Below are 26,026 nucleotides of genomic sequence, written 5' to 3'. Positions count from 1 at the left end.
TATAGGGAGGTCTAAATAATAAAGGTATTCATGATTAGCATCAACCTACTGGGGTGTCAGTAAGAAGGAAAAATCATGAGACAGACCCCACAAAATATCTGACCAGAAACTATTTATTACCAAATCAATTTATTTCTCAGAGTCCTAAACTTTCTCCAGCAGCCTCCCTGGCCCAGATGGAGGTCCAGCTTCTTAAGCCTCAAACTCAAACTCGAAATACTGTGGGTCGAAGTAGTGGATGCGGACGTACCCATCTTCTCCTCCGCTGCTGTAGCTGGAAAAAGACAGCCAGGGACAAGTCAGGTGTCTGCCCTGGGAAAGGCAGGCCTGCGGGACAGGGCGTGAGGAAGGCAGAGACCAGCCCAGTTAGCTCAGCTCACTTCACGGGGGCCCTACCTCTTGCCATCAGGATGGAAGGCCACACTGTTAATAGGGCCAAAGTGACCCTTGACTCTTCCAAACTCTTCTTCAAAGGCCAAGTGGAAGAACCTAGAGGAGAGGGGAGAGCAGGCACATGATTAATTCACTGTGCACACTTTCCGGAACACTCTGGAGGCAGCACTCCTCAAAGGCAAACTATGTTACAAAAAATAAAGCAGGAAAAATATGAACAATATAAGATGAAGTCGGGGAAGACTGGACCCAAACGTCTGCCTGAATATGTAGCTAACACTGAGTGCCTACTATGTGCTGGGCAGTGCTCTAAGAGCTTAACAAATATTAACTCATTTATTTAATCTGCACGATTTTGTAAGTATCTTATCACTGCCCCATTATACAGCAAAGAAAGCATGAGCACAGAGAAATACAATGATATGTGTAGGGCCTCAGCGTTCATGCCCTTAACTGCTATATTACCCACTTGTCACAGGAAGGCCACGAATTTGGCTACACTTCCTTGTAGCCAATATGGTTCATGTTCGTTACGAAAGACACACGGTGAGGTTTCAGTTTGGAAGCGCTCTCTCCCCCTTTACCTGGCCTCAAACTTGCCAATTCTGGTGGAGGTTGTGGTTACATCCATGGCTTCCTGACCACCACCCAGCACCACCTGAAGGGAAAAAGAAACTCTAGACAGACCCAAAGGCAGTCAAGTCCATTTTGTTTTTTCCCCTGCCCTATACATTTTTAGTATCTCCCACATAACAATGGGAGGATGCCAAAGGCAGGGGATGAACAGATACCTCAGCCACCTCCTGGCCAGTTCCCTGGGGCTACCCAATCATTCAGCCTTGTTACTGCTCTGGGAGTCTCTTCTCTGCCTGACACCATTTCCTCGCCTGACACCATTTCCCCCGGAACGTTCGTAGTCTAACTGCCAGAAAAACATCTAGATCCCAGAAGCTTTCTGAGGCTTTAGCAGGGAACCTCGGTGGGGTTCCCTTACATGGTCATAGTTGGGGGAGAGGGCAGCTGAGTTGACGGGACGTTCTGTCCGGAAAGTCTTCTGATGTTCGAGGGTTGTTGAGTCAAAGAGCTGGAGAGAGAAGGCAGGGGAGAAATCCGTAAGCAGAGCCTTCCTGGGGGGAGTCAGGCAGGTTGGATGTGTGCAGCAGGAGGGTGAGAGCATCCCCGCAAGACCCCTTACCCAGGCTCACCTTGGCTGTGTTGTCCTTGGATGCGGTGACAAACATGGTCATGTCCCTGGATAACTGGATGTCATTGATCTGCCGGGAGTGTTCCTTAACATTCACCAATACCTCTCCAGACTGAGGAAGGAGGAAGAGTGAGACTCTGGCTGGCTCCAACCCCTACTAGCCCACTGTTCCCCAGAAACCCAGGCACCCAAATCAGAAATCCGAGACAACCTGGACTTTACCCTCTGCTCACCCCCCTAACTAATGAGCCACCCCTGAACATCTCTTGACTCTGTGTAGTATTCCACATCCCGTGCCTATTGGCTAGTTCAGCTCCATTCTCCAACCACAGCCTGCAAAGCCTTCTCAAGAGAAAATCTGATCATCAATTACCCTTTAAAGACTCCCTCTTGCCTAGAGGAAAATCAAAACTCCTTACCTCCTGACACTTCAGGACCTCTAAAATCCAGTCCCTGTCTACCTTCCCCAAGACCATACTCCAAGGTTCCTATGGAATCCGCGTACTTCCTTAACTCTGCCTTTGCAGCTCCCTTTGCCTGTGCAATGTACTTTCCTTCCTGCTTGAAGCTCCATTTATTTTTCATGGCTTCATGTGCATGCCACCTCCACTGTCACAGAGTGCACCTTCTGCACCTGAGACCTCTATGGTAGCACAATTCACAATATGACTCACAAGCTAGCTGTCTGCAAGTCTGTCTCCCCCTGGGGCAGAGACTATGTCAGATTCATTTCTTTGTCGTAGGAGCCCAGCACAGGGCCTGGCACTCAGTGGTGATCCTTATTAACATTCTGTGTGTACTTTGTGACAAGTTTTTCAAACACCTGATGTCATGTGACTCTTGAAACATTTTACAGATAAATAGGCTCAAGGAAACCAGTTTGCCCAAGATCACACAGCTGGAAAGTGAAATCTTATGTGAATCCAGCCCTTGTTCTTAACCACTGTACTATCCTGCCTCTTGTAAGGAATCATTCAGGTGGGCCCAAGCCCCACCTGGCCCCTTACCTTGGCACTATACTGGTTGAGCTCTCCGCTCTCATGGCCGGCAATGATGCATTCCCCCAGGGGTCCCCAAACGGCACTGGTGATCTTGGAGTCATTGCAAGGAATCTTCATGTACGGCTCATTGCTGTCTGTGTGGGCAGCAAATATCAGGCCCTGGGCTCTAGAGCTGCACCCTTCACCCCAACCCCGGCCCCAGCCCTTACCAATCTGGCTCGGATCCCGCAGGTCAAAGAAGCTTACAAAGCACTGGTAGCCCATCTGCTTGTCCGTGGAGAACATGATGATATTGCCCCCAAAGTCAAAACCGCAGGTCCGGACAGCTGAATTGGTCTTGAGTAGGGCCAGCTGTTTCCCTGGGGACAGGCAGAGTGTGGGCTACCCCTTGCCCATTGCTATCCTGGAGGATACTCTCCACCTGTCTAACATCATGTCTCACTGTTTTTCCTGCTCCAGCAACTCCAACCCACCACTCTGCTCTTCCTCACTGCTACACCTTGGCTCAAGTCTTTTAATTTCTTCCCCATAATCCTTCCTCAGACATCCTGCTAATGTGGCACTGCTTATTATATATATGTCTCCCCCCAGACTGTGCTCCTGCACAGCAAAGACCTGGTCTGATTTCTCTGCATATCCCCAGTGCCCAGCATAGACCCGGCACAGAATTGGATGCCTAGTAAATATTTACCAAACGGAGCAGCTTATAGGTTACCCTGTCTTCAGTCTCAGCTCTTCCAATGTTTCCCACTGTTCCCTGACCTTGCTAAAACTAAACAGACCACCAATCTTCCCTGCTCAAGGACCTCCACAGCATGCCAAGTCCTACAGAACAAAGCCAAGCTCTTGAGTATGGCATTCAAGGCCAGCCTCAACTTTTCCTCTGACCATCTATTTTACTCCCTTACCCCATCCCCCACCCAAGAAGCAAGAACTCCAGCCTGATCAGATGACTTGTACGTGACACTCTCCATGCTTTCATTCCTGCATGTGTCAAAGTGATGGCATCTTTCTCATCCTTCAAGCCCCAGCTCATATGACATTTACCTTGGGAAACCTTCCCAGGCCGTTCCCATCCCCACTCCAGGCAGTCAGTTGCCCACAGTACTCCACGCTTCCTCTCTCATGGCTAACACCTTACTGTAATGCTTCTTTTCTCATTTGCCTTTCTTACTGTCTAGTTTCTTATTCCCTAGACTGGGAACCATTTCTGGATTTATCTCTACTTCCCCGGGACCTGTTTGCTCAAATGGGGACACTGTAGTTCCTCAATATTTGCTGAAAAGTGAATGACCCAGGCTTACCTGTTTCACAGTCCCAGAGACGACAGCTGTTGTCGGCTGAGCCAGTGAGGACATGCTTGGTGTCCCCTGAAGAGATTGTTAAGAAACGTGACTGAGTTCACCTGAGCCCTTGTCCTTCCTCTAGGGAAGCCAACAGAACCATCTCCCTGTTCAGCCTTTCTTCCTCTCTCTTGCCTCAGAGCATTCTAACCTCCTTATCCAGAACTGGAACTTGTCCTGAATGTTTCCCCCACCAGTGAAGAGATGGGGGAGTAGGTATTGTTCTCCAGGCCCATAATAGTAACCCAAACTCCCAACTTTCAACTCAGCCTCTCCATTGGGGCAGACCCTGGAGCATAGACTCAGATCAAGAACAAGGATACAGTCAGCATCCACACACCACACAGCTCCGGTATGGCCCATGTAGGTGCCCAGCCTCTCACCGTTCACAGAGTACCACACATTGACGATCTGGAGGAGTCAAATGACATGATAGTACACATCCTGGTAAGAGCAATGGCCTCCCATTTTGCCCCAGGAATCCTTGGCAACTTCTAGACAGGCCAATTCTGCCCTCTCCTGTTTGTCTCTTGGGAAATGGCAGGGAGCTGGTAAAAAGACCAACTCCTGGATTCTCCTCCCTTCTTGAAGGTAAACAGCAGGGAAGTCATGCGGCTTGCAAAAGCACCCTCACTTGCCACTCCCAGCCCTCCCCAGAACTCCCACTCTCTTATATTAAGAGGTTAAATTGAACTCCAGTCCAGAAAAACAGTAGCTTTGATTTCCTGTCGAAGTAAGGACAGGTGGTGGTAGGGAAGTCTGGCTTCTGGTGCCTGCTCTGCCACTATCTAACTGTATGATCTCAAATACAGTGCCTCTTCCCTCTGAACTTCAGTTGTCCCATCTCGAAAATGGCTGGGACAATAATGCCTTCTTTAAAGGGTAGCTGTAAAGCCAATAAAATGATGTGTAAGGAATTTAAAATATAAGCGACTTAGCCGGGTGCGGTGGCTCATGCCTGTAATCCTAGCACTCTGGGAGGCTGAGGCAGGAGGATCGCTGAGCGCAAGAGTTTGAGGTTGCTGTGAACTAGGCTAATGCCACAGCACTCGCCCTGGGCAACAGAGGGAGACTCTGTCTCAAAAAAAAAAAGCGACTAAAATTAATTAGGCATTCACTTGCACCAGGTACCACGCTAAGATCCTCACATAAATGATCTCATTTAATGCTAAAAACCTCATCTGGGAGGTATTATAAGTACCTATATTTTATAGAAAGAAAAACTTGAAACTCAGAAAGGTTAAATAACTTGCTCAACGTCACATTGCTAATAGATGCAGGAGTGAGGATTCAAATTAGGTGTGTTTGACTTCAGGGCCCCCACTTTTAACCACTAAATTAACTTAATCCGTGTGGGAGTGCCTAAAAAGTCAGTACTGTGAGGGACTATTTGTGCTGCGTAGCAGGATGGTACTGCCTGAAACCCTGTCTAAATGACACAGCTTGCCAGATCAGCTTTCCCTACTAGAGGTGGTCTGTTCTCCCGCCCTGGTAGAGTGATTTAGTTCTTCCCCTGAATGGTCTCGTCTCGGTCCCCTGAGCAAACTGACCCTCATCCCCATCCCCTTTCCACAGTGGTCTCTTGATTTTCTTCTCCCCAACCACTTCCTTTTTCTACCAACAATGAAGTTCTTTCCAACTTTCCCGGTAGAATACTCTCACCGACCTACCCCTGCTGGGTCCCTGCCTACTTCTCAGACAGGGCCGTCTTTTGGTTCCCCCCGGCGACAAAACTAGCTTGTGCACCCAACATCCTGATAGAATGAACTCGACCCTCCCGGGCCCCCTCCGCAAGATCCCGTCTGCCCTCCGGCAAACGCTCACAGGGTCCTTGGCCACGGTGAAGAGGAGGTCTCCCTCGCGGTTATACTTAATCTGGGTAATGGACCGCTCATGGCCCTGCAGCAAGATCGGCTTCTGTAGGGACAGGACGGGAGTGTCAGTGCCCGGAATAGGGCCCCTGCCCCAGTCCAGAACCCTCACCGCAATACCCCCAACTCTGTGGAACTCACCATCCCGGCGGTGACGGCGCTACCAGAGCGGCAACGTGAGTGGGACCGGAAGAGACTAATGGGCCACTTCCGGATTGTGGGTCTCCGCCCCCTCGTTCCCGGAAGTAGAAGGGAGCGGCGTTGCCATGGCGGCGTCTCTTGGTGGGTAGCCAGCCCCGCCCCTCCGTGGATTTCGCGACCCCCGCTGGGAATTCATTTCTTACTCTGCCTCCACCTGCCATCCCTGACCCCAGCTACAACCCCTGGCCCCGGGCTCCGGGATTCATCTCCCGGCCTCCCGGGGCCTGTCCTACCGGCTAAGCGCAGCTGGGGCCTCAGAGAGCGAAGGAGGGAGCTGGGGGCGGCCAGCTGGGGCTAGGAGGCCAGGCGAGGACCAGGTGGGGCCTGGAGGCCAGAGAAGGGCTGGGCAGGGCGGGCGGCCGGCCGTTTGGGATCAGGGGGTCAGGATAACCTGGCATCGTACATCTCATTCAGGGCAGGTGCTGGCTCTGGTGCTGGTGGCCGCTCTGTGGGGTGGCACGCAGCCGCTGCTGAAGCGGGCCTCCGCCGGCCTGCAGCGCGTTCATGAGCCAACCTGGGCCCGGCAGTTGCTGCAGGAAATGAAGACCCTCTTCTTGAATACTGAGGTGCGTCTGTGAAGGCCTCTCTCTTGGGGGAGTATCCCCTAAGAATTTGGTTTCTGGAGTCAAACAGGTCTGGATCAGAATCTGGGCCCAACTACTTACTAGAAACTTTTGTCCTCCTTTAGCCTCAGTTTCATCCCCTATAAAATGGAAATTGTAATGATAACCATCTTATAGGGCAGTTGTGAGAATTAAGTGAGATGAGGCACATGAAGCACTCAGCATTGGGCCCAGTGTGATGGCTTGAGTGGGTAATCCCAGCTACTTGGGAGGCTGAGGCAGGAGGATCACCTAAGTCCAGGAGTTGGAGGCTTCAGTGAGCTATGATCATGTTACTGCACTCTCACCTGGACAACATAGCAAGACCCTGTCTCTAAAAAAGAAAAAAAAACCAGTTAGCATTGGGTCTAGTACTCACATAATAAGTGCTCAGTCTATGGCTGCTATTTATTAATATTTTATCATTGTGATCCCTTCAATCATATATGGCACCTAGTTTTTTTTTTTTAAAGAGACAGGGTCTTGCTTTGTTTCCCATGCTGGAGCACAATGGTGGGATCATAGCTCACTGCAGACTCAAACTCCTGGGCTCAGGCGATCCTCCTGCCTCAGCCTCCCAGGTAGCTGGTACTAGAGGCATGTGCTACCAAGCCCAGCTAATTTTTCCTTGTTTTTTATAGAGATGGAGCCTCACTAGGTTGCCCAGGCTGGTCTTGAACTGCTGGCCTCAAGCGATCCTCCCACCCCGGTCTCCCAAGTCCTGGGATTACAGGTGTGAGCCACGACACCTGGCCAAGGCAACTGTTGTGACCCTTTCCAGAAGGAGAGCTTGAGACTCAAATTGGCCCTGGGTAGGGGGAGGATAAGTAGGGATATGGAAAACTGCTGCCAATCTAGGCTAGTAGGAAAGAAAAGATATGGTCACAGCCACTTCTCAGGGCTAAGGGCTATAAGAGAGGCACAGATAAAGTGCTATTCAGAAGAGGAAGGCTCAAGCTGGGGGACTTGGGGAAGCCTTCTTGGAGGGGGTGACATTGGCATTCAAGGCCTTGCAGGATGGGGAGAATGGGAAGTAGCAGAGCTGAGGGAGGGGGCAGTTAGGTCAAAGACATGGAGTTCGGTCTGTTTCCCTCTTTGCCCTGGAAGGGTCCTTCTCAGAGGGCTTAGTGTTCCCTGGGCCTCTATAACCATCCCTCCCTCCAAGGAAAGCTATATGCTAGAAGCTCAAAGAAGGCAGTGCTGCTCCGTCAAGCCATCACACTGACTGAAGGTTTCTCCTGTTTCTAGTACCTGATGCCCTTTCTCCTCAACCAGTGTGGCTCCCTTCTCTACTACCTCACCTTGGCATCAACAGGTGGGTCTGGCTTGGAACTTCCCTGCTTAGTGGTAGAGGCCACCTGAGAGGGTCATTGTGGGGAGGGAATCTGAAACACCTTGTTCCCATCAGTGAGGGAGAGCTAACTGTCCCTGGTTCTTTCTTGGTCCCCTCTTCTCTGAGCAGTAGGGACACAGTAGGCTGTTATGTTGCCAGGCACTGGGGTTGGTTTAAACCTGGCAGTCTTGTGCAGCAGAGCAAGAAGGAAGGTTTATTTTGCTGCACCAAGTGCTGGCTTTGACACTCTTGCTTCCACTGTGTGCTACCTGCCTAACCTTGAGCAAGGCCCTCAATTGAGTCTTGGTTTTATACCATTGGCTTCATAGCATTGTGAGGATTAAATTCAATGTATGAGAAGCATCTAGCAGAGTGCTTGGCACACAGTCAGAGCTCAATAAATACAGATTTCCTTTCTTTCGACATTTGTTGACTGCCCTCTACTGCATCAGATGTTGTGCTAGTCTTACATATTTTATTTAGTTCTCATATTGACCCCGTGAAGCAGACATGATTATCTTCATTTAGGAGATGAAGTTATGAAACTTTGGGCAACTTATTTCACTTCTTTTAAGTCCCACGGCATGCCAGTGCACAAGGATATAAAGCCACATTAAAGTTTATGCTTTTGAACTTTGCTATGAGAAGTCCTCCTACTGTGGTTTTGCCTCCCCTGGAGTTTTACCCAGACCCCCAGAGGACTTGGGGCCCCAAAAGCTCTGGGGAACCTCTGGGGAACAGAGGCCCTGGGAGGGCAAGGGGATAGGATAGCCTCCAGATGTGCCACCTCAGTTCAACTAGAGTCATTTCGCTTTCATTTGGTTTACATTTTGGGCATCTCATGAGACTTCATTTAATGAGTTTGAAAGCCTCTGGCTTAATGAACTTGCTGTTGTGGAAGAATGCTGAACCCTCAGCCAGCTGACTGCAGCTAGCCATTTACCAAGCTTTGAGCAAATTGCAATTTCAGGATCCTATTATTTCATCACCCTCTCTGCCTCTATCCTTTAATATCCATCCTGTCAGGCTGGGTGAGGTGGCTCATGCCTGTAATCCCAGCACTTTGGGAGGCCAAGGCAGGAGGATCACTTGAGGCTAGGAGTTTGAGGCCAGCTTGGACAAAATAGCAAGACCCCATCTATTAAAAAAAAAATACACAAAACCATCCTTTTTAATAATTATAACAAAAATCACTATTCATTAAGCATCTCCTTCAGCCAGGGACTATACATGCATTATCATAGTTCATCTTACAACAATGCTACAAAGGAGATGGTATAGTGCAATCACTGTTTTACATGTGGGGAAACAGGCTCAGAGTGTTTGAATGAGCTAACCAAGATTACAAAGGGAAACCTAGGTCAGCCTCACTCCCATTGCGCCATGCTGCTTCCTTCCCCCTTCTGCTGTTGAAACCAGACCTTAGCAGCCATGTAGGTATGTAAACTTAAGAAAGCAGCTCTGGGTAGGTTGGAGTGTTGTATTTCTTGGATGGGTAATGCCAGCCATGCTAGGGCCTCAGGAGGAATGAGGAGCAGGACAGTCCCCCCTCTTCTACCTCAAGCAGGTGAGGCCTGGGAATGCTGGGAAAGAATGTGCCGAGGAGCCAACGCGAGCATCTGGGTCTGCCTGGCAGTTAGGAGTCTCATTATAAACAAGTCGCTCAGCTTCTGATTTATCCATTAGTGTGTGTGGTTCTTTTTTCTTTCTTTTTTTTTTTTTTTAGTGTGATAAGAACACTTAACATAAAATCTACCCTCATAACACATTTTAAGCGTACAATATAGTGTTGCTAACTCCATTAGTCTTTTTCAAGTTTGCTTATTGGAAGTCAGTCCCTTGGAGGAACAAATCCTGGGCTATGGTGACTTCTACCAGAGGCCCAGCCCAATGTCCTGAACAGGTATCTGTTCTCCTCCTTCTGACATTTTTTTCCTCTTTTCTTTAACTCTAAAAAGGCTGAGCATGAGCTGAACCAAAAACTAAATGTGCTTCACCTCATGTTTGTCCACATCTATTTAGTTCAATAAGGACACAGGCTTTGGAGTCAGGTAGACCTTGGTTTGTTTTTTGGTATTTTTTTAAGACAGGGTGTCACTATTTTGCTCAGGCTAGTCTCAAACAACTGGCCTCAAGCTGTCCTCCCACCCCAGCCACCCAAGCAGCTGGGACTACAGGCACACTCCACCACGCCAGGCTCCAGACCTTGGTTTAAATCCTCAATTTGCCTCAATTTATGTGACTTCTTTGAGCCTTTGTTTCCTTTATTTATGCAAAATGGTGATAATACTCTCCTTACAGTGTTGTTGTGAAAATTAAATGAGAAATGTACACAGAGCACCTAGCACTTTGTGCTTAATAAATGGTGGCCATGCTTGGCATTATTGGACTCATTCCACTGCATCCTTTGGGCTTTGGGTTCCTGCCTGTCTGTCAGTCCAGATGTCCTTGAGACTCAAGAGTTCTTTTTGAGTGCAAAGACATTCTCACTGCCAAACCAGGCTGGTCCCAGACCTGGGTTCCGAGTTCAGGTCTTCATGCTAGAATCCTGAGGAAGCACTGGAGTCAGGACACCTGGGTTTGAGTCCTGAGACTTGCTATGACTTCATCTGAAAAATGGGGTCTTGATACCTTTTTTAAAGGTATGAAATGAAGATGATGATGAAATGAAAGTGTTTTGTGCCTAGGAAGGCTTTTTATCTCAGGGATTCTTCTCATTGTAACCACCCAGATCTGACCTTAGCTGTGCCCATCTGTAACTCTCTGGCCATTGTCTTCACGCTGATTGTTGGGAAGGTCCTTGGAGAAGATATTGGTGGAAAACGTAAGTCAGGCTACTGTGAGTGTGGGCTGCAGCTACTTGGGCCTTGACATACCTGGGTTAGTTCTTTCCCGAGCCCATCTCCTGGGGCGGGGTGAGGAGAGAGGGCCTTCTCCCATCCTGCCTCTTTCCTCTGCAGCTCTCCTGCTTCCTTGTAGCCATCAGAGTTTCCTTCCCTGGGCAGTCTGGGGACAGAGGCTGGGCAGAAATTGGGACGAGACCCCATCTGAGCCCTTCCCCCAGCTCTGTACCAGCTCTGGCATGGCTGGGCTCAGGGCCTCTTGATTTCTGCCCATTATCCCAGGAGCAGTCGCTGGCATGGTGCTCACCGTAACAGGAATTACACTCTGCATCACAAGCTCAGTGAGCAAGACCCAGGGGCAACCGTCTACCCTTTGAGTAGACCGACCCCTGCCTCCAGCTCTGCCATCTCCAGGAAGCCCCTGGGCCGTGGGTGCAGGCAGTGAGCAGATGGACCTAGCACTTCCCTCTCTGAGCCTCAGCGTCCTCATCTCTTATGGGGATAATAGCTACCTCATGGATCACAATAAGAGAATAAGAGTGAAAAGTTTTTGTAACCTTCAAGTGGTGTTCAGCTGCTGGGATTGAACACAGGAGACTTTACGCTCACCCTCAGCAACCTTCACGCCCAGCAGCTCTCTTCCTGTTGTCGTCTCAGGCACCAGCCCAGCCACCATGACTATGGCCTGATCTGGACTATGAGGGTGGCGGGTTCAATGGGCTGCATGGAAGGGCCAGCTGCAGGCTCTGAGCCGGAAATGCAAATAGCAGGCCTGGGGACTCGATTACAGGGCCACAGCTGGCTGAGGGGTGGGATTGAGGGGAAGAAGGCGCATCAGTGGCAAACGTAGGAGAGGAGCTTTCTGTCCACCCTGCCTGTCCCATCTGCCAGGTGGGTAGAAATCCTCACTGCCAGCCCCTCTTAAACAAGTGGACAACTCAGCCCCAGCACCGCCTCACTCCAGCACCCAGTGCAACACCTGGCAAGTGGCAGCCTTCAATAAATCTATAGTAAACAGACAGGTTAGTAAGTGTTTTTTTATTGTGTCAAACCTGCTCCCATGCCCCTGCTCTGCTCAGGAAGGAAAGGAAGACTGGGCTATGGGTTTAGGAGAAGAATGTACCCTGTGAGCCCAGGGGAGGCGCTGGCTCCTCAGGGACAGGCTGCTGGAAGCCGAGGACAAAAGGTAGCTAGAGCTACCAGGTCCCCAGTTCCTGTCCGGAGCTGCTGGCTCTCAAGATGGCAGAAAAGGGGCTGAGGCTGAGATTGTAGCTCCAGCCCCAGGCTGGTTTTCCAGGGACAGGGCCTCTTCCACTGTCTCTGCTACCGTCTAGAGGAGGTGGGAAGCCATACAGAATGGAGCCATGAATGTGTCCAGCTTCCAGCCCTCAACCACGAGACCGCTGACCCCAGGAAAGGAAGAGACTTGAGAAATTGGGAATTGCTTCCTCATTTACCAAGGTAGGAAGTCGGGCTCTGAGACATTAGGAGATCTGTGTACAGTTGCAAGGGGGAAGAACTGTTCCTGGGGACCAGGGCTGCCAGTTTCCGGCTGGGAAATCCTCCCAACCCAAATATTGCTTCCTGATCCAATGGCTTACCTGATCCAAGGGCTCCTCTGTCTGGGTATCTTCATCATCTGCTACTTCCTGGGCCCCTGCTGTCTCCCACCTTGTGTGGGGAGCCCCGTACACTCCCTTAATTCCTAATGGGGGAGGCAGCATTGGCTGATGCCCAGCCTGAGGGGCCCTCAGCCTTCTTTCCCTTGACCTTCTCTACCAGCCCCTTCCCCTCCCCGGCCTTATTCCAAACTCCCTACTGTCTCCAGGATAGTTGAGAGGCGGGGCCTTTGGCCCCAGGCCCAGCCCTTCCAAGTCCTACCCCTGAAGTCTCAGCACTTTGAGATAAGCATGCTCTTTCCATGTGCTTCTTTTCTTACGACAGACCTCGTGAAGAAGCAAGGGACTGGATATGCAGATGGGGAGCAGGAGACAGCTGTGCTGAGGTCATGGCCAGCTCTTTGCCTGGGCATTCAGCCCCCACAGACATCCCCAATAACAGCAGGGACCATCCCTTGTCACTGTCAAAGGGTGGCTGAGAAGGGCCTGGGCCCCAGGGGCCCCTCACCTGATGGGAATGAGAGAGTGCGGAGCGCGCTTCTTGGCTGCATGTCCTGGTGGGGTCTGGCATAGAAAGCAGATGGCTCACTGTGGCTTGGTTCCTTTGGAGAGGGCTGGGTTGCCTGGGCCCTGTGGCCATGGGCCTATAGAAGGGACACTGGTTGGACCCTGGTTGCTGGCTGTTCTTACCTTTCCCCTTGCACAGTTCAGGCTTCAGAATGCCCCTGATGCCTGTGGGAGCTGGGAGAGGAGATGCCGTCCATCTTCCCAGCCTGCATCCTCCCTCCCTGCTACCTCTTCCCACCAGGCTGCCTCATCCAGGGACAGAGCAGCTGGAACCTGGCATCGTAGCCGCCCAGTGAAACTAGACTGTGTGCCCTCTGCCCCCATGCACACTGGCTCATCTCTTGGACAGGCATAGGCCTGAAATAAGTTCCCCTGGCCCCTGCTCTGCCACATATGCTAGTTCTCTCTCCCAGCATCCAACCGAGCAAGACAGCATTAAGTCCTACAAATCAGAGTCTTGAAGATCAGCGTTCTGGTCTGGCCCTGCCACTCAGTAACTGTGTCACCCTGAACAAATCACTTCACTCCTTTGAGCTTCGGTTTCCACCTCTGGACAATGGGGATAATCTTTCACAAGATTATTAAGAGGATGCAGTGAAATAAGGTCAGAGCCTGAGCTGGAAAAGTTGTCAGCCAGTCACTCCCCTTCCTTCCACCCCACGGTCCCCTGCATCACCTACCCCCTGCCTGTGGGGCCTGGATGTCGGGCCTGGAGGATGCCTACAATGACAGAAGGAGAGGCTGGCAGTGGGCACAGGAGGGCATGGAGTCAAAGCACACAGCCCCAGAGGGTGGCTTCTGCTGCTCCCACCTGTTGGCCCTCTGCCTCCCACATACGTACCAGCAGCCCCGGGGCAGGGAGGGGCTGGGCACCAGCAGCTCCAGATAGGGGAGGGCCTTGAACTTATCCTCTCCGACAGCCACATAGTAATGGCCACTCACCAGAGCCTCCCCTGCTGACACCGTGAGCCCCTCCAGGGTGCAGAGTCTGGGAGAGAGAGGTGAGCAGGGTCAGGGCCTGTGGACAAGGTGCCTCTTCATGCTCAGCGGACTGTGAAGTGGTGGGTATGGTTATTCCAAAGTACCCTCTTTCCTCTGACCCTCCGGGCACCAGTCACCCAGGCTCTGCCCTGCCTCCTAGGGCTGGGCTGGAGGGGCCTCTCCCTGTGGCAAAGGAGGAAGTCCCACTTGCGGGAACATGCCTTCCTTTTGCCTCAGGAACAGCCAAAACCAGTGGGGAGACCCTCTGTGGGGACTTTTGGGCCTCCCCAGTCCGTACTCACTTGCACACAGCCCCACTCGGCAACTTGGCCTTCTCAGTCAGGAGCTTCAATACGGTTTCCCAGTCCTGGCTGGCAGGCCGGGACAGCTTCAGACTAAATGGGGGACTTACCAGGTCCCCATTCCTGAACACGCTGAGACAAAAGAGCAGCCTGGTAAGGGGGAGGGTCCCCAGGACTCCCTACATGTGAGAGGAAGAAGGGTGGCACAGGGCCAGCAGTTGGTCTGAGAACCATTGCACTGGTCTGTTTTCAGCCATCAAGCATGTTGGACTTTTTATATCCACACCAGTAACCAGGGGCTTCTGGAACAAACCCACCATTTTCTTCGTCTTACTGAAACAAAAATCTATACCCCTGCTCCCGACATTGACACTCACTGGATACAGCAGGGGGCGCCTGCAGGCAGCCCACGTTCAAGGGCCCCATCACACAGGCAGCGAGTCACGGGAAGACCCTGAAACCCAAGTCAGGCACCCAAATCAGGAGAGAGTTGAGGCCTTTGGTTAGGGGTGGGTCAGTCCAGGGTGTGTGGGGTGAGGGGGCAGGAGGGATGAGACTGGTCACACCTTTCACCAAAGGGTGCTTCTACACTCCCTGAGTCACATCCCCTGCTCCCATCTGTGTTTCACAGCTTGCTCTCTCCTTTGGGGACCACAGTATGGAGATAAAGTGATAGGCTGCTGCAGGAGCAAGGGAGTGTCTTGAAATCCTGCACCCAGGAAGGATAGGGGCTGGCTTCAGAGTGGGTGTGGAGAGTGCCCCCCACAGAACTGGCAGATCCTGCTGCTTCCAGGGCCCCTCACTTCCCAGACCAAATCGGGGGCAAACCCAGGGAGGTGGGAAGATAGAGGGGCTGGGGGACAGCCTCCCCCAGGACTCACTTGCAGTCTGCTGCTCTTCCCACCTGGATCCTTCCCTCCAGGGGGCAAATAGCTGTAAGGACAGATAGGTCACAGGTCATCTTGGGGAGCCTGAGGCCTCAGCAGCTGGTAGTTGCCAGAGTGTGGGGCTGGGGCGCAGCTCAACAGGTATCCCTCCCCATTGGAATAGTCTGTCATCTCGGTCCAGAAACAGATAGTGGCACTGGAACCTGCCTTAGGATCCCTCAAGTGCTGGGTCAGTCTGGAAATCCAGACTGGGGTCTTAAATCATAAGATTAAAGGTCAAGAGAAACTAGTGGTCTTCTCTCCTCTTTGTATGAGACTCTGAGAAGTTGAGTGACTTGCCCAAGGTCGCACAGGAAGTGGCCCTGCTAAGATCCTAAAGCTATCTAGCCCCAGCCCCTTGCTCCTTACATTACAGTAGGCAGCCTCAGCTGAAAGCTAAGAGTAGGCCTTGGAAGCCAGATCTGAGTTGGAGGCTCAGACTCTCACCTTGGAAGACAGCCCCACCCTGCAATGGGGCACGGGCCTAGCCTAACGGGAGAGTTTGGGATGCCTGAGCATAGCAGGGAGGAAGTGATGGGTGGATTTAGAGTGTTTGGTGAGGCTGGCAGGTGGGGGATCCAATCGAGAAGAGCTTTTGGAAAAAGGGGCTCAACCTGGAGGAGAGTGGTCTCCCTCCCACAGGCTGGTCTTGGCTGTGCCGGCCATAAACATCAGCACCGGAGAGAATTCGATTTGAATTGCAACTCAACTATTTGTTTTGTACTCTTAGGCAGGTTTTCAGTCTGTTTTCCCCTTCTAACTACTGGAGGTAAACCACCCCGTTCATAGGGTTAAGCAAGAAAATGTATAAAGTGCCTGGTGCGCACACAGTACTGAATGCACACCGTTGCTGTTGCTGTCACCGCCCTCCCCAGGCCCTTTGGCCAGTCCCAGCCCACTCACTGCAGCTTGTGGAATGGTTCAAACCCAGCAGCCACATACTGCCCTCCGTTCTGCAAGTCTGCCAGGTCGGTGACAGGGTGGCCATGACAAGGTGTGTAGAGAGCACGCACAGCCAGTGGGGCCTGCACAGCTGAAGTCACCTCGCAGAGGAAGGCTTCCATGGTGGGGAAGCGGCGTTGAGTCACCACCAGCCGGGAGCCTGGGAAGAAGGGGTCCCCATTCCGGTACACCACTACCCTCTTGGCCCTTGGAACCGCCATGGTGTGTCCTCAGTCAGAGACGCAGAGGTGTTGCCAGGCAACCAAGGCAGGGCTGGGAGCGGTGCCAATCAGAAGTGGAGTCCTGTGCCCTCTCACCCAGGACGGCAGGGGGAGTCTCTGGCAAGAGCATTTATATTTTATCTGTAGTCAAGGTCTCATCCAATCTGTCCTGGATGGAGCTTCTCAAGGGTAGGCTAGGTATGATCATTATATGAAAAAAGAGCAGGCCAGGCATGGTGGCTTACTCCTGCAATCCTAGCACTCTGGTGGAGGCCAAGGTGGGAGGATCCCTTGAGACAAGGAGTTCAAGACCAGCCTGAGCAAAAGCAAGATCTTGTCTGTACCAAAAAAGAATAGAAAAAATTAGCTGGGTGTGGTGGTGTGCCCTGTAGTCCCAGTTATTCAGGAGGCTGAGGCAGGAGGATCACTTGAACCCAGGAGTTTGAGGTTGCAGTGAGCTGTGATGATGCCACTGCACTTTAGCTGGGGTGACAGAGTGAGACTCTGTTTCAAAAAAAAAAAAACCCTAAAAGACCCTAGGGCTCAGTGAGAAAAGGAGTGGTGGAAATCACACTTAAACCCGGATGTTTCAAAATACTTTCCAGAGCCTCCTTGCCACTCTGAAGCCCAAGGGCGGAGCTCGAAGGGAGTCAGCTTTGGGGGCTGTTCCCCAAGAAGCATGGCTAGATCTAGATCTGCTCCTGGGCCATGGCTCCCAGCTGGCTCTGGGTCAATGCCCCATGCCAAGAGGAAGAGAACAGGAGGGCCCAGAGTTTGTCCTAGCCACAGGCAAAAGAAGAAAGCAGTCAGGATCAGAATCCAAGAAAAAAACCCTTTATTCTTCTCCATCAAGCCTCCCAGTCCATTTTCCCCAGATAACTCCTATTTTTTTTCCAGCAAATGTTTCCTGATAAAACCTTATCAGGCAAAACCTGATAATTCCTTATCCAGAAATTTGGATTGAGCCACAGGCAGAGGATGAAACGGTGTTCTTCGTCCTTCTCCCTGCATTTATGCCAGCTCTCTGCTCCAGCTTCTCTTGGCACCACTAGCCACCAAAGGCCAGGGCAGGAGCAGGAGGCAGAGCTGGTACCAGGGAGAGAGGATGAGGTCCTGTCTTCATGGCCCTTCCACAGCAAACCCCTTTGGAACCTGGTCCTTTCCTGGCTCCCCAGCGTCTCGCCAGGTGGTCCTGTTTGCCATGACATGCCCCTCTACTGGTTCTCTCCTGTATGGTTTGACCCTGTGGAAGACAGATTCTCAGGTGGCCTTGATCTCCATGGTGGTCCTCTGGTTTTTCCATCCTTTGTGATTAGGCTCATTAGAGGTTCCACCTCTGGAGCGTCTGTCGTGGGGGTTCTGGCCTTTGGGTGATTTAGTCCTCCAGAGATCCAGGCCTCTATGCTCTGGCTCTGCCAAGGTCCCATCCCAACTGATGTGGTCTTCTGAGATGCCCAACTCTTGTGGCCTGGCTCTTTGGTAGTCAGGCTCTTTGTGGTCTAGGTCTCTGGGAGACTCCTCCTCAATATCTGGGTCATCAGAGAGTGTAGGCAGTTGTGTCCTGGCCTTCCTGGAACAGTGGTCCCTAGACTTGACGCATCCAGGGGTCTGGTCCTCCAGGAGTTTTGTCTGCTGCAGGTAGGTCCATCCAGAGGTCTGTCCTCCATCATCTGGCCCTTTGGTGAGCCTGTCCCCTAGAGCCTGGCTGTTTGATAGTACGGGCAACAGTGGTCCAGCTCTCTTGGTGCATGGTTCCCTACACTTAGCTCCAGCAGTTTTTTGTGTAGTAGCCAGACTTTCTGAAGATTTCTGGGGTGATCTGACCCTCTGGCAGGAGTCATTTGCATGGTCTAGCTCTCCAGAGCTCCTGTCTCTATAGGACTGGTCCTTCAGTGGTGGGCTTGCTTGTGACCGGTCCCTGGCACAGGCCTGTCCTCCATGGTCTGGGCACAAGCTAGGCTCGTCTCTGGTCTGGCCTGCCTCTGGGGAACTCAGTGTTTGTTTGAGAATTAGGTACTGTTTGGGGAGAGAACAGACACTGTACCAGGCAGGCCTGGTTGGGCATGGCAGGAGGTCTCTCCCTAACCCCCACCCTTGGCCCTACATGTTCAGAGGGCCCTACATGTTCCAAGTTGGTGCCTACCTCCTTACGGCTATTGATGGCCTGTTGCAGCCACAGGAGTTCCATGGCCAAGTGGCTGCGGTGGTATTGGAGCTCCTGAAGCTCAGGCTGGCAGTGGAGCGGTCCTGGACCTGTGGTTTCTGTGAAGGAGGGAAGAAAGGAGGGAGAGAGCCTTAAGGGGTAGACCCTGGGAAGCAGTCTAACTTTAGACCCTGGCAGCCCCCCACTGCCCAACCATGTGGTGCCCGCAACCAGACAGAGGGAAGATGGAGAGGGACGAAGCTTATCGAGTGCAAACCTTTCACTTTTCAGATGGGGAGGCTGAGGCCCAGAGAGGGTCAAGGGCTTGCCCGAATCTTGGCAAAGAGGTACCTGGGTTCTCTGTCCTTGTTGTGTCTTGGGGTTCCTCCTGGCTGGCTTTCCTGCTCTGTTCAGCCTGAAGCCAGGGGTTGTCATCTCTGCAGAGATCACTTCCTGGGTTTGCTGAGCGCTCTCCCGACTTCTTCAGCACCATCTCCTCCCAGATGGCCTCTCTCTCAGCTTCTTTACATGGGATGCGGCTCCCAGGTTCTTGCTCTGGATTTGCTACCCTCTCTCCTGCTTTCCAGGTCTGATGGGATTTTGCCTTCTGAGAAATCAGAGGTGTGAGAGCCTCAGGACTAAACCCTTCCAAATGTCTGGGCACCATGATCTAGCAGACAGGTTGGTGAGGATTGAGGACTGAGATGTGAGGAGGTGAGTTTGTTGCCTCTTCCAGGGAGAAAAAGCCTGTGGCAGGACCCTGCCCGAGTCCCTCCTTCCCTTCCCTTTTCCCCCTGGGTCTGTACTACCTCTGGGAGAAATCGGGGCCTGGGAATCCATCCCTCAGTCCACTGAATCGTGCCCAGGTCGCCTTCAATCTCTCGCACAATCGCCTCATACTCAGCTCGAAGGCTCTGGAACTGACGTCGGACCAAGAAGCCCCGGACACAGGCCTGGTGTGGAGAACGAGGGGAAAGCAGTTTCTTATCACTGTAAGGGAGGGGGGATTCTCTTGGGGAGGTCATCCTGGTGACTGCAAGAGGGGACGCCACCACGGGGAAAAGACAGGTGACGCTGTGCGCTAGGGCTCCAGGGGTTCAAGGGAGGATGCTACTCTGGATCCCCCTCCTGGCTTTACGGCCCTTCCAGCTATTTCCCTGACCCCGCGCGAGCGTGTGGTGGGAGTGGGGGGGGCATGGGCGGGAGCCCGTGGTCCCAGCATTCTGCAGCGCGGCGAGGGAGCACCGTATCTCCCGAGGTTGGCACGCGGGTGAGGGACTGAACATGATCACTTCATCTTGCTGAAGGTCCCTGTAGAGATCCCCTGAATCCCGTGCACCTCCCGCCCGCCCCCACCTGCAGCGCCGACACCTTCCGAAATAACAGCTCCGGCTCCATCCGGTCCCCAACCGCCCCGCAGGCCCGCGGCGCGCCTGCGCACTGCGTCATTGGCCGGCGCCGCTCGTGAGCATGCGCAGGTGCAGGGCCACGCCCCGCTGTCTCCACCGCATCCTTCCTCTCGCCAGGGTTACAAGCGTCCCCGCGACAGGCCCAGCCGCGTCGCCCCAGCCCCCACTCCCACTCCCAGAGCCGCAAGGGGCGGTCCAGTCCGGCAGTCCCCAAACCGGAAGTGCGCGGCGCAGGGCCGTCTCCGCGCAGGCCCGGGGCCGTCGGCGCCGCCACCGAGGAAGAGCGCAGGGAGGGAGGGAGGACACACAGCCGCTTTCTTGCTTTCTGGTTTAATTCCATCCAGTGCCCCCCTCCACCATAGCACCTGGGGGGCCGCGGAATACCCTCCCGAGTCCGTAAAAAGTCACAGTTTGAAAGGAATGAGAGGGGCAGCCTGGGCCTGGGTCCGACACCTATGCAGTCGACTGCTCCTCAGGCTCGGCGTTCTCCGCCAGGTGCAGCTTCTGTCTGAGCCAGTCAAGGATTGCGACGCTTTGGACCCAGTCCTTCCTCCCGCTCCTGTCCTCCCATCCCGCACAGGCTTAATGTCCCCAGCTGTGCATAGGGACAGGGCAAAGGTCTCCGAGGCCATCCGTGGTCTGAGGTTGCAGTCCCCACCTGCCCTCCTTGCCAGGTTACTCAACCCCTCTCTCTTCATCAGCTCATGCAAGTCCAAGGAGCTGGTGGGCACCTGAGCCAGACTGTGGGGTGTGTTTTGGGGTGGGGTGGGGGCGCTCGCCCGCGCTTGTTTCTAACTGAGGACTAGATGGCATGGTAGTCTAAATTAGTAAAAATAATTGTTCAGTGCTAAAAGGGTAGGGAGACAAGCTTTGCCATGGATTGGTGTTAGCTGAAGTACTTACAAAGATTTTGATTAGTAGGTAAAACGTATTCTCAGCAACCACTTTTCTCCTCATAGTTGGGAAATTCTTTCTACATTTCTCTACCTGGGTGGGGGCAGTTTGTGGCTAATTCCAATGCAGTAGGACTGCAAAATTTAGGGATGTTGGTTATGTGTGAATTCTCCTGGAGGGTTTTGAGGAGGAGGAAACTGACCTCATCTCTGGGAGACACAGGCACACACATTGTCAGGTCCCTTGGGAAGGATACATAGAATTACTAAGATCTTCCAGCTGTCAACAAAGAGACAAAGGGAGGTTTCTGTCAAGATGAGCAGCAGACCAAACCCCTGATGCTCCGGGGGCCATCTTCTAGGGGAAGTTGAAGGACCCAGAGCTCTTGGATCCATGCACCCCCAACTTTTCACCCAGGGCCCAGGAATAGCTTTGGGAGCATGTACCTCCCCCCACCCCTGGTGCCCCCAGGAACCAAAGCCCCCAGCCACGACCCACATTGCTAAGCAGCTGGTCCAGGTTGCGGTCAGCCATGGTCTTCTTCTGCTCTTCAGGCAGCCCCTCGGTGACCCCGTCCTCTTCCTCTTCATCATCATCCTCCTCCCCACATACGTCCAGGCTGAAGTGCAGCCGGGCCAGCTTCTCCTGCATCTCGCGCACGTGCTCCAACTGCTCGAAGGAGCATTCCTTCCCTGGACAGCCCCTGTCTGAGCGCTGGGAGCGAGCCTGGGACCCTGGCCCCAGCCATGCCCCAGAGACCAGGCCCTCCAGCCCCACCCACAGGCCCTCTGGGCGCAGGCCCCAGGACTCACCGAAGGCCTGCAGCCGGCCTGAGTGAAAATCATTGAGCAGGTTCAGTAGTCCCCCCTCCATCTCATAGACGTCGGTCACCTCGGTCAGGAAGGAGTGCTGCAGGGGTGTGCCTGCAGAGCCGCCCGCACCTCCAGCCAGCACTGGGCGGCACTTCTCTTTGCCTACTCTGGGTGAGGTGGACATGACCATGGTCACAGGGTCGGGGGGCAGCCAGGCACCATCAGATCTTTTGTACCCTCTGCCTCTGCATTAATTCATCTGCCCATCCACTCACTAACATAAATGGATGTTTGTACTTCTAGCCCTGTCCTGGGCACCAGATTGGTAGAGGGAAGGGAGGGAGAGAGGAAGGGTGAAGGTAAGAGGTCAACAAGAAGTCTGTTTCCACTTCTAACACAGCCAGAACCATGCCTGGAAGGGAACTCCTGGGTTCTTGTCTGAGTGCCTCATTTATTCCCTCCTGTGACCCCCAGTGAGTCACTTGTCCTCCCTGGTCTTTAGTGAATTCAGGGACAGTTACTCCTTTATTGCCACCAGAGCTGTCTTACCTCTCCCAAAAATATCTTTCTGCCCCTCTTCTATTTAAAGACTGTTTCGAGTGTTCCATCGCCCCCAGGATAACACTGATGCCCTTGCCATCTTGGGCCTCTTGCCTCTCCAGCTGCAGCTCCTACTACTCTCACCCCAACCCTGAGCTTCAGCCACACCCCATGGTGGCTGTCCCCAAGCATGCCTTTCAGGCAGGTGGTGTGCAAAGCCACAGGGAAACACAGTGGTTTTATTTGGAAGGATTGAGAAAAACACATTGTATTTTAGTGGGAACAAACATGGACACATACATTACAGAGTAGAACACAAATTCCCAATCATTAAAACAAATGCAACAGAGAATTTGCACCCAAGTATTCTCTCACCATTTCCTGTCCCCTGACACTCCAGGGCCCACAACCACCCACCACCCGTAGTTCCCAAAACCTTTCAGGTAATATCTTTCTTCCACATTTATGCCAGGCAAGCCTCTCAGCCTAGAACATTCCCTCTCCAGTGTGTCCAACAGCCTTCTCTGACCCTCACTTTCTGGCAGGGTTGCTCGCTCCCTCCTCTGAGGTGCAGCCTCACACTATGTGATCCCACTGACCCATCTGACTTTTTTGCCACACACTTGATAGTAGAGGCTGGGTGTGAGTCATCTCTGAGTTCTCAGGGGTCAGCTGGGGCCAGCCCCAGGGAAGGCATCAGTGATTGCTTAGTAACAAAAGGCAGAAGGCCCCCCTTGTCTCCCTCCCCATGGTTCTCAGCCCCAGTCGGGGTCCCTCCCTCCTTACCCTACTTTCCTTCTGTACCCACCTCTTGAACTTAGCCCGCTGCTTGGGGGATGGCAGATGAGGGAGTCCCAGGGCCAAGGAGCCACTGTGGCTGGTGGGCACAGGGACCCTGCGTAGTGTGCCTGGGGCCTGGGCTGGCTGGGTGAGACAAGGCTTGGGACTCCGTTTCTTCTTCTTGTCATCCATGGGTGCTGGCTGGGCCTCTGGCCTGGGAGGGAAGCAACCCCACGGACATACTGAGGGGCAAAGTTATCACTTCACCCAGCAGCCCCTGAGAGCTGCAAAGGAAGGACCCTGGGACCTTCTAACTTGTCCCCTTACACTGTCAGGGCCTCTGTCCCCTCATCTGTACAGTAGGGGCAGGGCCAGATGCCAGTGCCTGCTGCTGGGATCATGAATACAGTCGAAGGACCTTTCAAGGCCCACCCTAAGTCCCCTTCTGCCTGAAAACATAGGCCCTGCCTGAAAGGGCTGGACCGGACTTGATTATCCTGGTGCTGCTGGGGCTTCCGGTCCCTGTGGCAGGGGGCGGGGGAGGGGTTTGGCAGGGCTGGCAGAGGAAACATGGGGGACACTGGGTGGATGTGAGCTGGCAGGAGCCCTGCTGAGGATTAGGGGTGTCTTAACTAAGCCGCATTGTATTTATCAACTGCCTAGGCAGATGCTGACAAACACTGTCAGCATAGGAGGCGACTGAGGTGCAGGTGGGGGCGCCTGGGAAGGCCCCAGTGTCAAGCAGTAGCCACCAGGGCGGGCAACTGCAGGAGAAGCCTTGGCACACGGGGCAGGTTCATTGTGGTTTCCCCTAGTTAGACACTGGCATCCCTCCCCTTCCGCCCAGCCCCCATGGCAAACACCAGGGACTCCCAGAAGATCCTCCGGGGTGCTTCCAGCTGCTTCACTTTTCCCAGGCAGAAAGTCCCTGCTGGGCTTCAGCTGCAGCCAGGGCGGGGTGGGTGGTCGGCAGCGGCGGCCTGAGCCTCCAACAATGTCTGCGCCTGTGGCTGGCTCGGCTCAGCCGCCTCTGGTCCAGCCCTGCCCCCAAGCCTCAGTTCTGCTGGGGTCCTCCCCTCTGGGGTCTCACTCCAGGCTCCCACCGCCAAGTCTAAGCGCGCACTCGGGTTTGGTGGTGGGGCGTAAGCACTTACACTGGCACACAGCCGGCTGAACCGAACGGGTCTGGGCTGCGTGCAGAGGAGAGAGGAGAGCATCCTCTGCCTGTCCCTGCAGCAGCCTGACCCAGTTAGCGACCTGCTAGAAGAACTGGAGCGGGAGCCCCTGCTCCCCGGGACCGGCCGGGATCTATTTCCCACGCTCAGTCTCCAAAGCCATGTGCCAAATGGATCTCCCAGCTCTGGAGCCAGCTCCGAGCTGCGGCGTCAGACCCGCGTCACTCCGCCCCCTCCCTTACGCCCGCAGGGGACACTGACCTGGAGCTTTGGGGTCTCGAGTGAAGCCTCGATGCAAGGGCCCTCCGCCCTCCGCTCTCTCCTCCAGGGAACTCCACCGAGTGGAAGCGGAGCTGGCGGGAGGTAATTTGCATTTAAAGAGAAAGTGACCCTCTCCGGAGCTGGGGACGGAGTTAGAGGGGAGGGGCGTCCCCGCGTTTACCAAGCCATTCTCTCCTCATCTCGCCTCCCCGCCTGTTAGTTAGGTGATGTCCATTTAAAAGAGATTTTCCCGTCAGTTTTAGAAGCTAAAATCCCTTACAAAATGGTGGTGGCTTTGTCAGGAGGGGTAGTGAGGAGAGAGAGAGAGAGAATATGAATGCAAGTATATAAGCAGCACAAGCAGCAGCAGGAAGAAACTGCAAAGACAACCATCTATTGAGTGAGTCCAGGTCCCTTATTAAGCACTTTATGTACATTTAATCCTCTTACTGCCCCTGAAGGAAGGTATCGTCATTGTCATAGTCCCCGTTTTACTGAATGAAAGTAAGTAAGAGTCATTTGAGGCCACTTTCTCAACACCCAGACGCTCCTGGTTGGTAAGTGGTGGGGGCTGTATTCTGCCACCGATGAAGTGACAGGAGCCCTCGACACACCCTCAGCTTAGGAGACAGGTGTTGGGAGCACCAGGCCCGAGGGACACCATGAGATTCCCTGGCACTTGACTCCAGCCCTCAAGAGGGAAACCTGAGCGCCTGCAGGAGGCTGCTCCCGTGCTGCCTGCCACTGCAGCCCAAGCAGGATCAATGGGACAGCTATTTAAAGACCTAGCAGAGGCTCCTGGCTCAGGTCCTCCGAGCAGCATCTGAAGCAACAGGAGAGAGGCTCATCCTTGGCCAGGCTGCCAGCAGGCTCAAATTAACTCCCCCAGAGCAGTGCACACTGCCACCTCACCCACCCTGCCCCTCCCTGGGCAGGAGCTTCCCTGGGTTGGGCCTCTGGCTGACTTGGAGAGAGATGGGTGCTGCTTCTGTGGGCACCTGCACAGGACTCTTTCCTGGGTGCTTCCAACACCCAGACCATCCAGAAGGGCGGTACTAATTCAGGGCTTTTTCAAGAACCAGAAGGACAGAGGGAGGAAGGACAATAGGGAAATCCCTCTCGTTCACTACCAGAGCTGCTCTAGTGGCCCCGGTGATCCTCCAGGAAAGTGGGAGCATCCCTGTGGTCCCCATCCTCAGTTGCTTCACTGGGGAGCCAGACACTCAAGTTATTCTCAAAGCTGCTTTGCTTGGAAGCTCCAAGAGAAGGGGTGGCATCCTCCCACATCCTCCTGAGGATCTTTGACTGGAACCGATGTGGCCAGCACAGAAAAATAGCAAACCATCAGGATGCTGGCTAGAAAGGTCAGAGGCTTTGCTGGGACTGTCACAGCCAGTGTGTGGACACGTCTACCTGGGGAGGCCCAGAGGGAAGGGCACTTGGGTTGTCTCTGCCATTTTTGGGGCATTCACCACATACCCTCCTTCATGCCAAACCAACTCTGGCCCCAGAGAGAACAGGTGCTGGGTGAGGCCACCAGTGGGATGTCTCCCACGTTAAGGAGCCTCAGTTTTAATGCCCTCGAGGGGGGTAAAGGAGGGTAAGAAACCAGCCTGTTCTGAAGAACTGAATGGAGAAAGTGGTCTTGTCAAGGAATCTGGAA

At 53.4% G+C, this 26,026-nt stretch overlaps 5 protein-coding genes across 5 annotated transcripts; 1 reads left to right on the top strand and 4 right to left on the bottom strand.

Annotated features, from left to right (window-relative positions):
* Positions 1–84: 84 nt before the first annotated feature.
* EIF3I (eukaryotic translation initiation factor 3, subunit I) lies at positions 85–6,038 on the bottom strand. The gene is made up of 11 exons (XM_012642271.1): positions 5,954–6,038; positions 5,766–5,858; positions 4,265–4,352; positions 3,903–3,968; positions 2,808–2,957; positions 2,605–2,732; positions 1,599–1,709; positions 1,388–1,477; positions 978–1,051; positions 397–489; positions 85–274 (listed from the first exon to the last, which is right to left on the bottom strand). Exons 1-11 carry the CDS (start codon positions 5,954–5,956, stop codon positions 193–195), a joined length of 978 nt encoding a protein of 325 aa, XP_012497725.1. The 5' UTR covers positions 5,957–6,038; the 3' UTR covers positions 85–192.
* A 22-nt stretch (positions 6,039–6,060) lies between these two features.
* Positions 6,061–11,812, top strand: TMEM234 (transmembrane protein 234). Its single transcript, XM_012642270.1, has 5 exons — positions 6,061–6,094; positions 6,428–6,579; positions 7,864–7,930; positions 10,680–10,772; positions 11,074–11,812. Exons 1-5 carry the CDS (start codon positions 6,079–6,081, stop codon positions 11,166–11,168), a joined length of 423 nt encoding a protein of 140 aa, XP_012497724.1. The 5' UTR covers positions 6,061–6,078; the 3' UTR covers positions 11,169–11,812.
* A 213-nt stretch (positions 11,813–12,025) lies between these two features.
* Positions 12,026–16,349, bottom strand: DCDC2B (doublecortin domain containing 2B). Its single transcript, XM_012642269.1, has 9 exons — positions 16,090–16,349; positions 15,142–15,193; positions 14,638–14,714; positions 14,261–14,392; positions 13,819–13,965; positions 13,658–13,697; positions 12,919–13,054; positions 12,393–12,496; positions 12,026–12,121 (listed from the first exon to the last, which is right to left on the bottom strand). The coding sequence occupies exons 1-9, from the start codon at positions 16,347–16,349 to the stop codon at positions 12,026–12,028; spliced, it is 1,044 nt and encodes a 347-aa protein (XP_012497723.1).
* Positions 16,350–17,204: 855 nt separating this feature from the next.
* On the bottom strand, positions 17,205–19,923 carry IQCC (IQ motif containing C). The gene is made up of 5 exons (XM_012642268.1): positions 19,849–19,923; positions 19,302–19,445; positions 18,844–19,099; positions 18,493–18,611; positions 17,205–18,365 (listed from the first exon to the last, which is right to left on the bottom strand). Exons 1-5 carry the CDS (start codon positions 19,888–19,890, stop codon positions 17,610–17,612), a joined length of 1,317 nt encoding a protein of 438 aa, XP_012497722.1. The 5' UTR covers positions 19,891–19,923; the 3' UTR covers positions 17,205–17,609.
* A 289-nt stretch (positions 19,924–20,212) lies between these two features.
* Positions 20,213–24,660, bottom strand: CCDC28B (coiled-coil domain containing 28B). The gene is made up of 6 exons (XM_012642266.1): positions 24,364–24,660; positions 22,956–23,141; positions 21,608–21,774; positions 21,294–21,487; positions 21,052–21,074; positions 20,213–20,409 (listed from the first exon to the last, which is right to left on the bottom strand). The coding sequence occupies exons 1-6, from the start codon at positions 24,474–24,476 to the stop codon at positions 20,355–20,357; spliced, it is 738 nt and encodes a 245-aa protein (XP_012497720.1). The 5' UTR covers positions 24,477–24,660; the 3' UTR covers positions 20,213–20,354.
* Between the last annotated feature and the right edge of the window lie 1,366 nt (positions 24,661–26,026).

The sequence above is a fragment of the Propithecus coquereli genome, unplaced genomic scaffold (genome assembly GCF_000956105.1).
Source record: "Propithecus coquereli isolate 6110/MARCELLA unplaced genomic scaffold, Pcoq_1.0 Scaffold178, whole genome shotgun sequence".
Classification (NCBI taxonomy): Eukaryota; Metazoa; Chordata; class Mammalia; order Primates; family Indriidae; genus Propithecus; species Propithecus coquereli.
The sequence above is the reverse complement of the archived record's forward strand: the minus strand, read 5'-3'. Positions and strand labels throughout refer to the sequence as shown.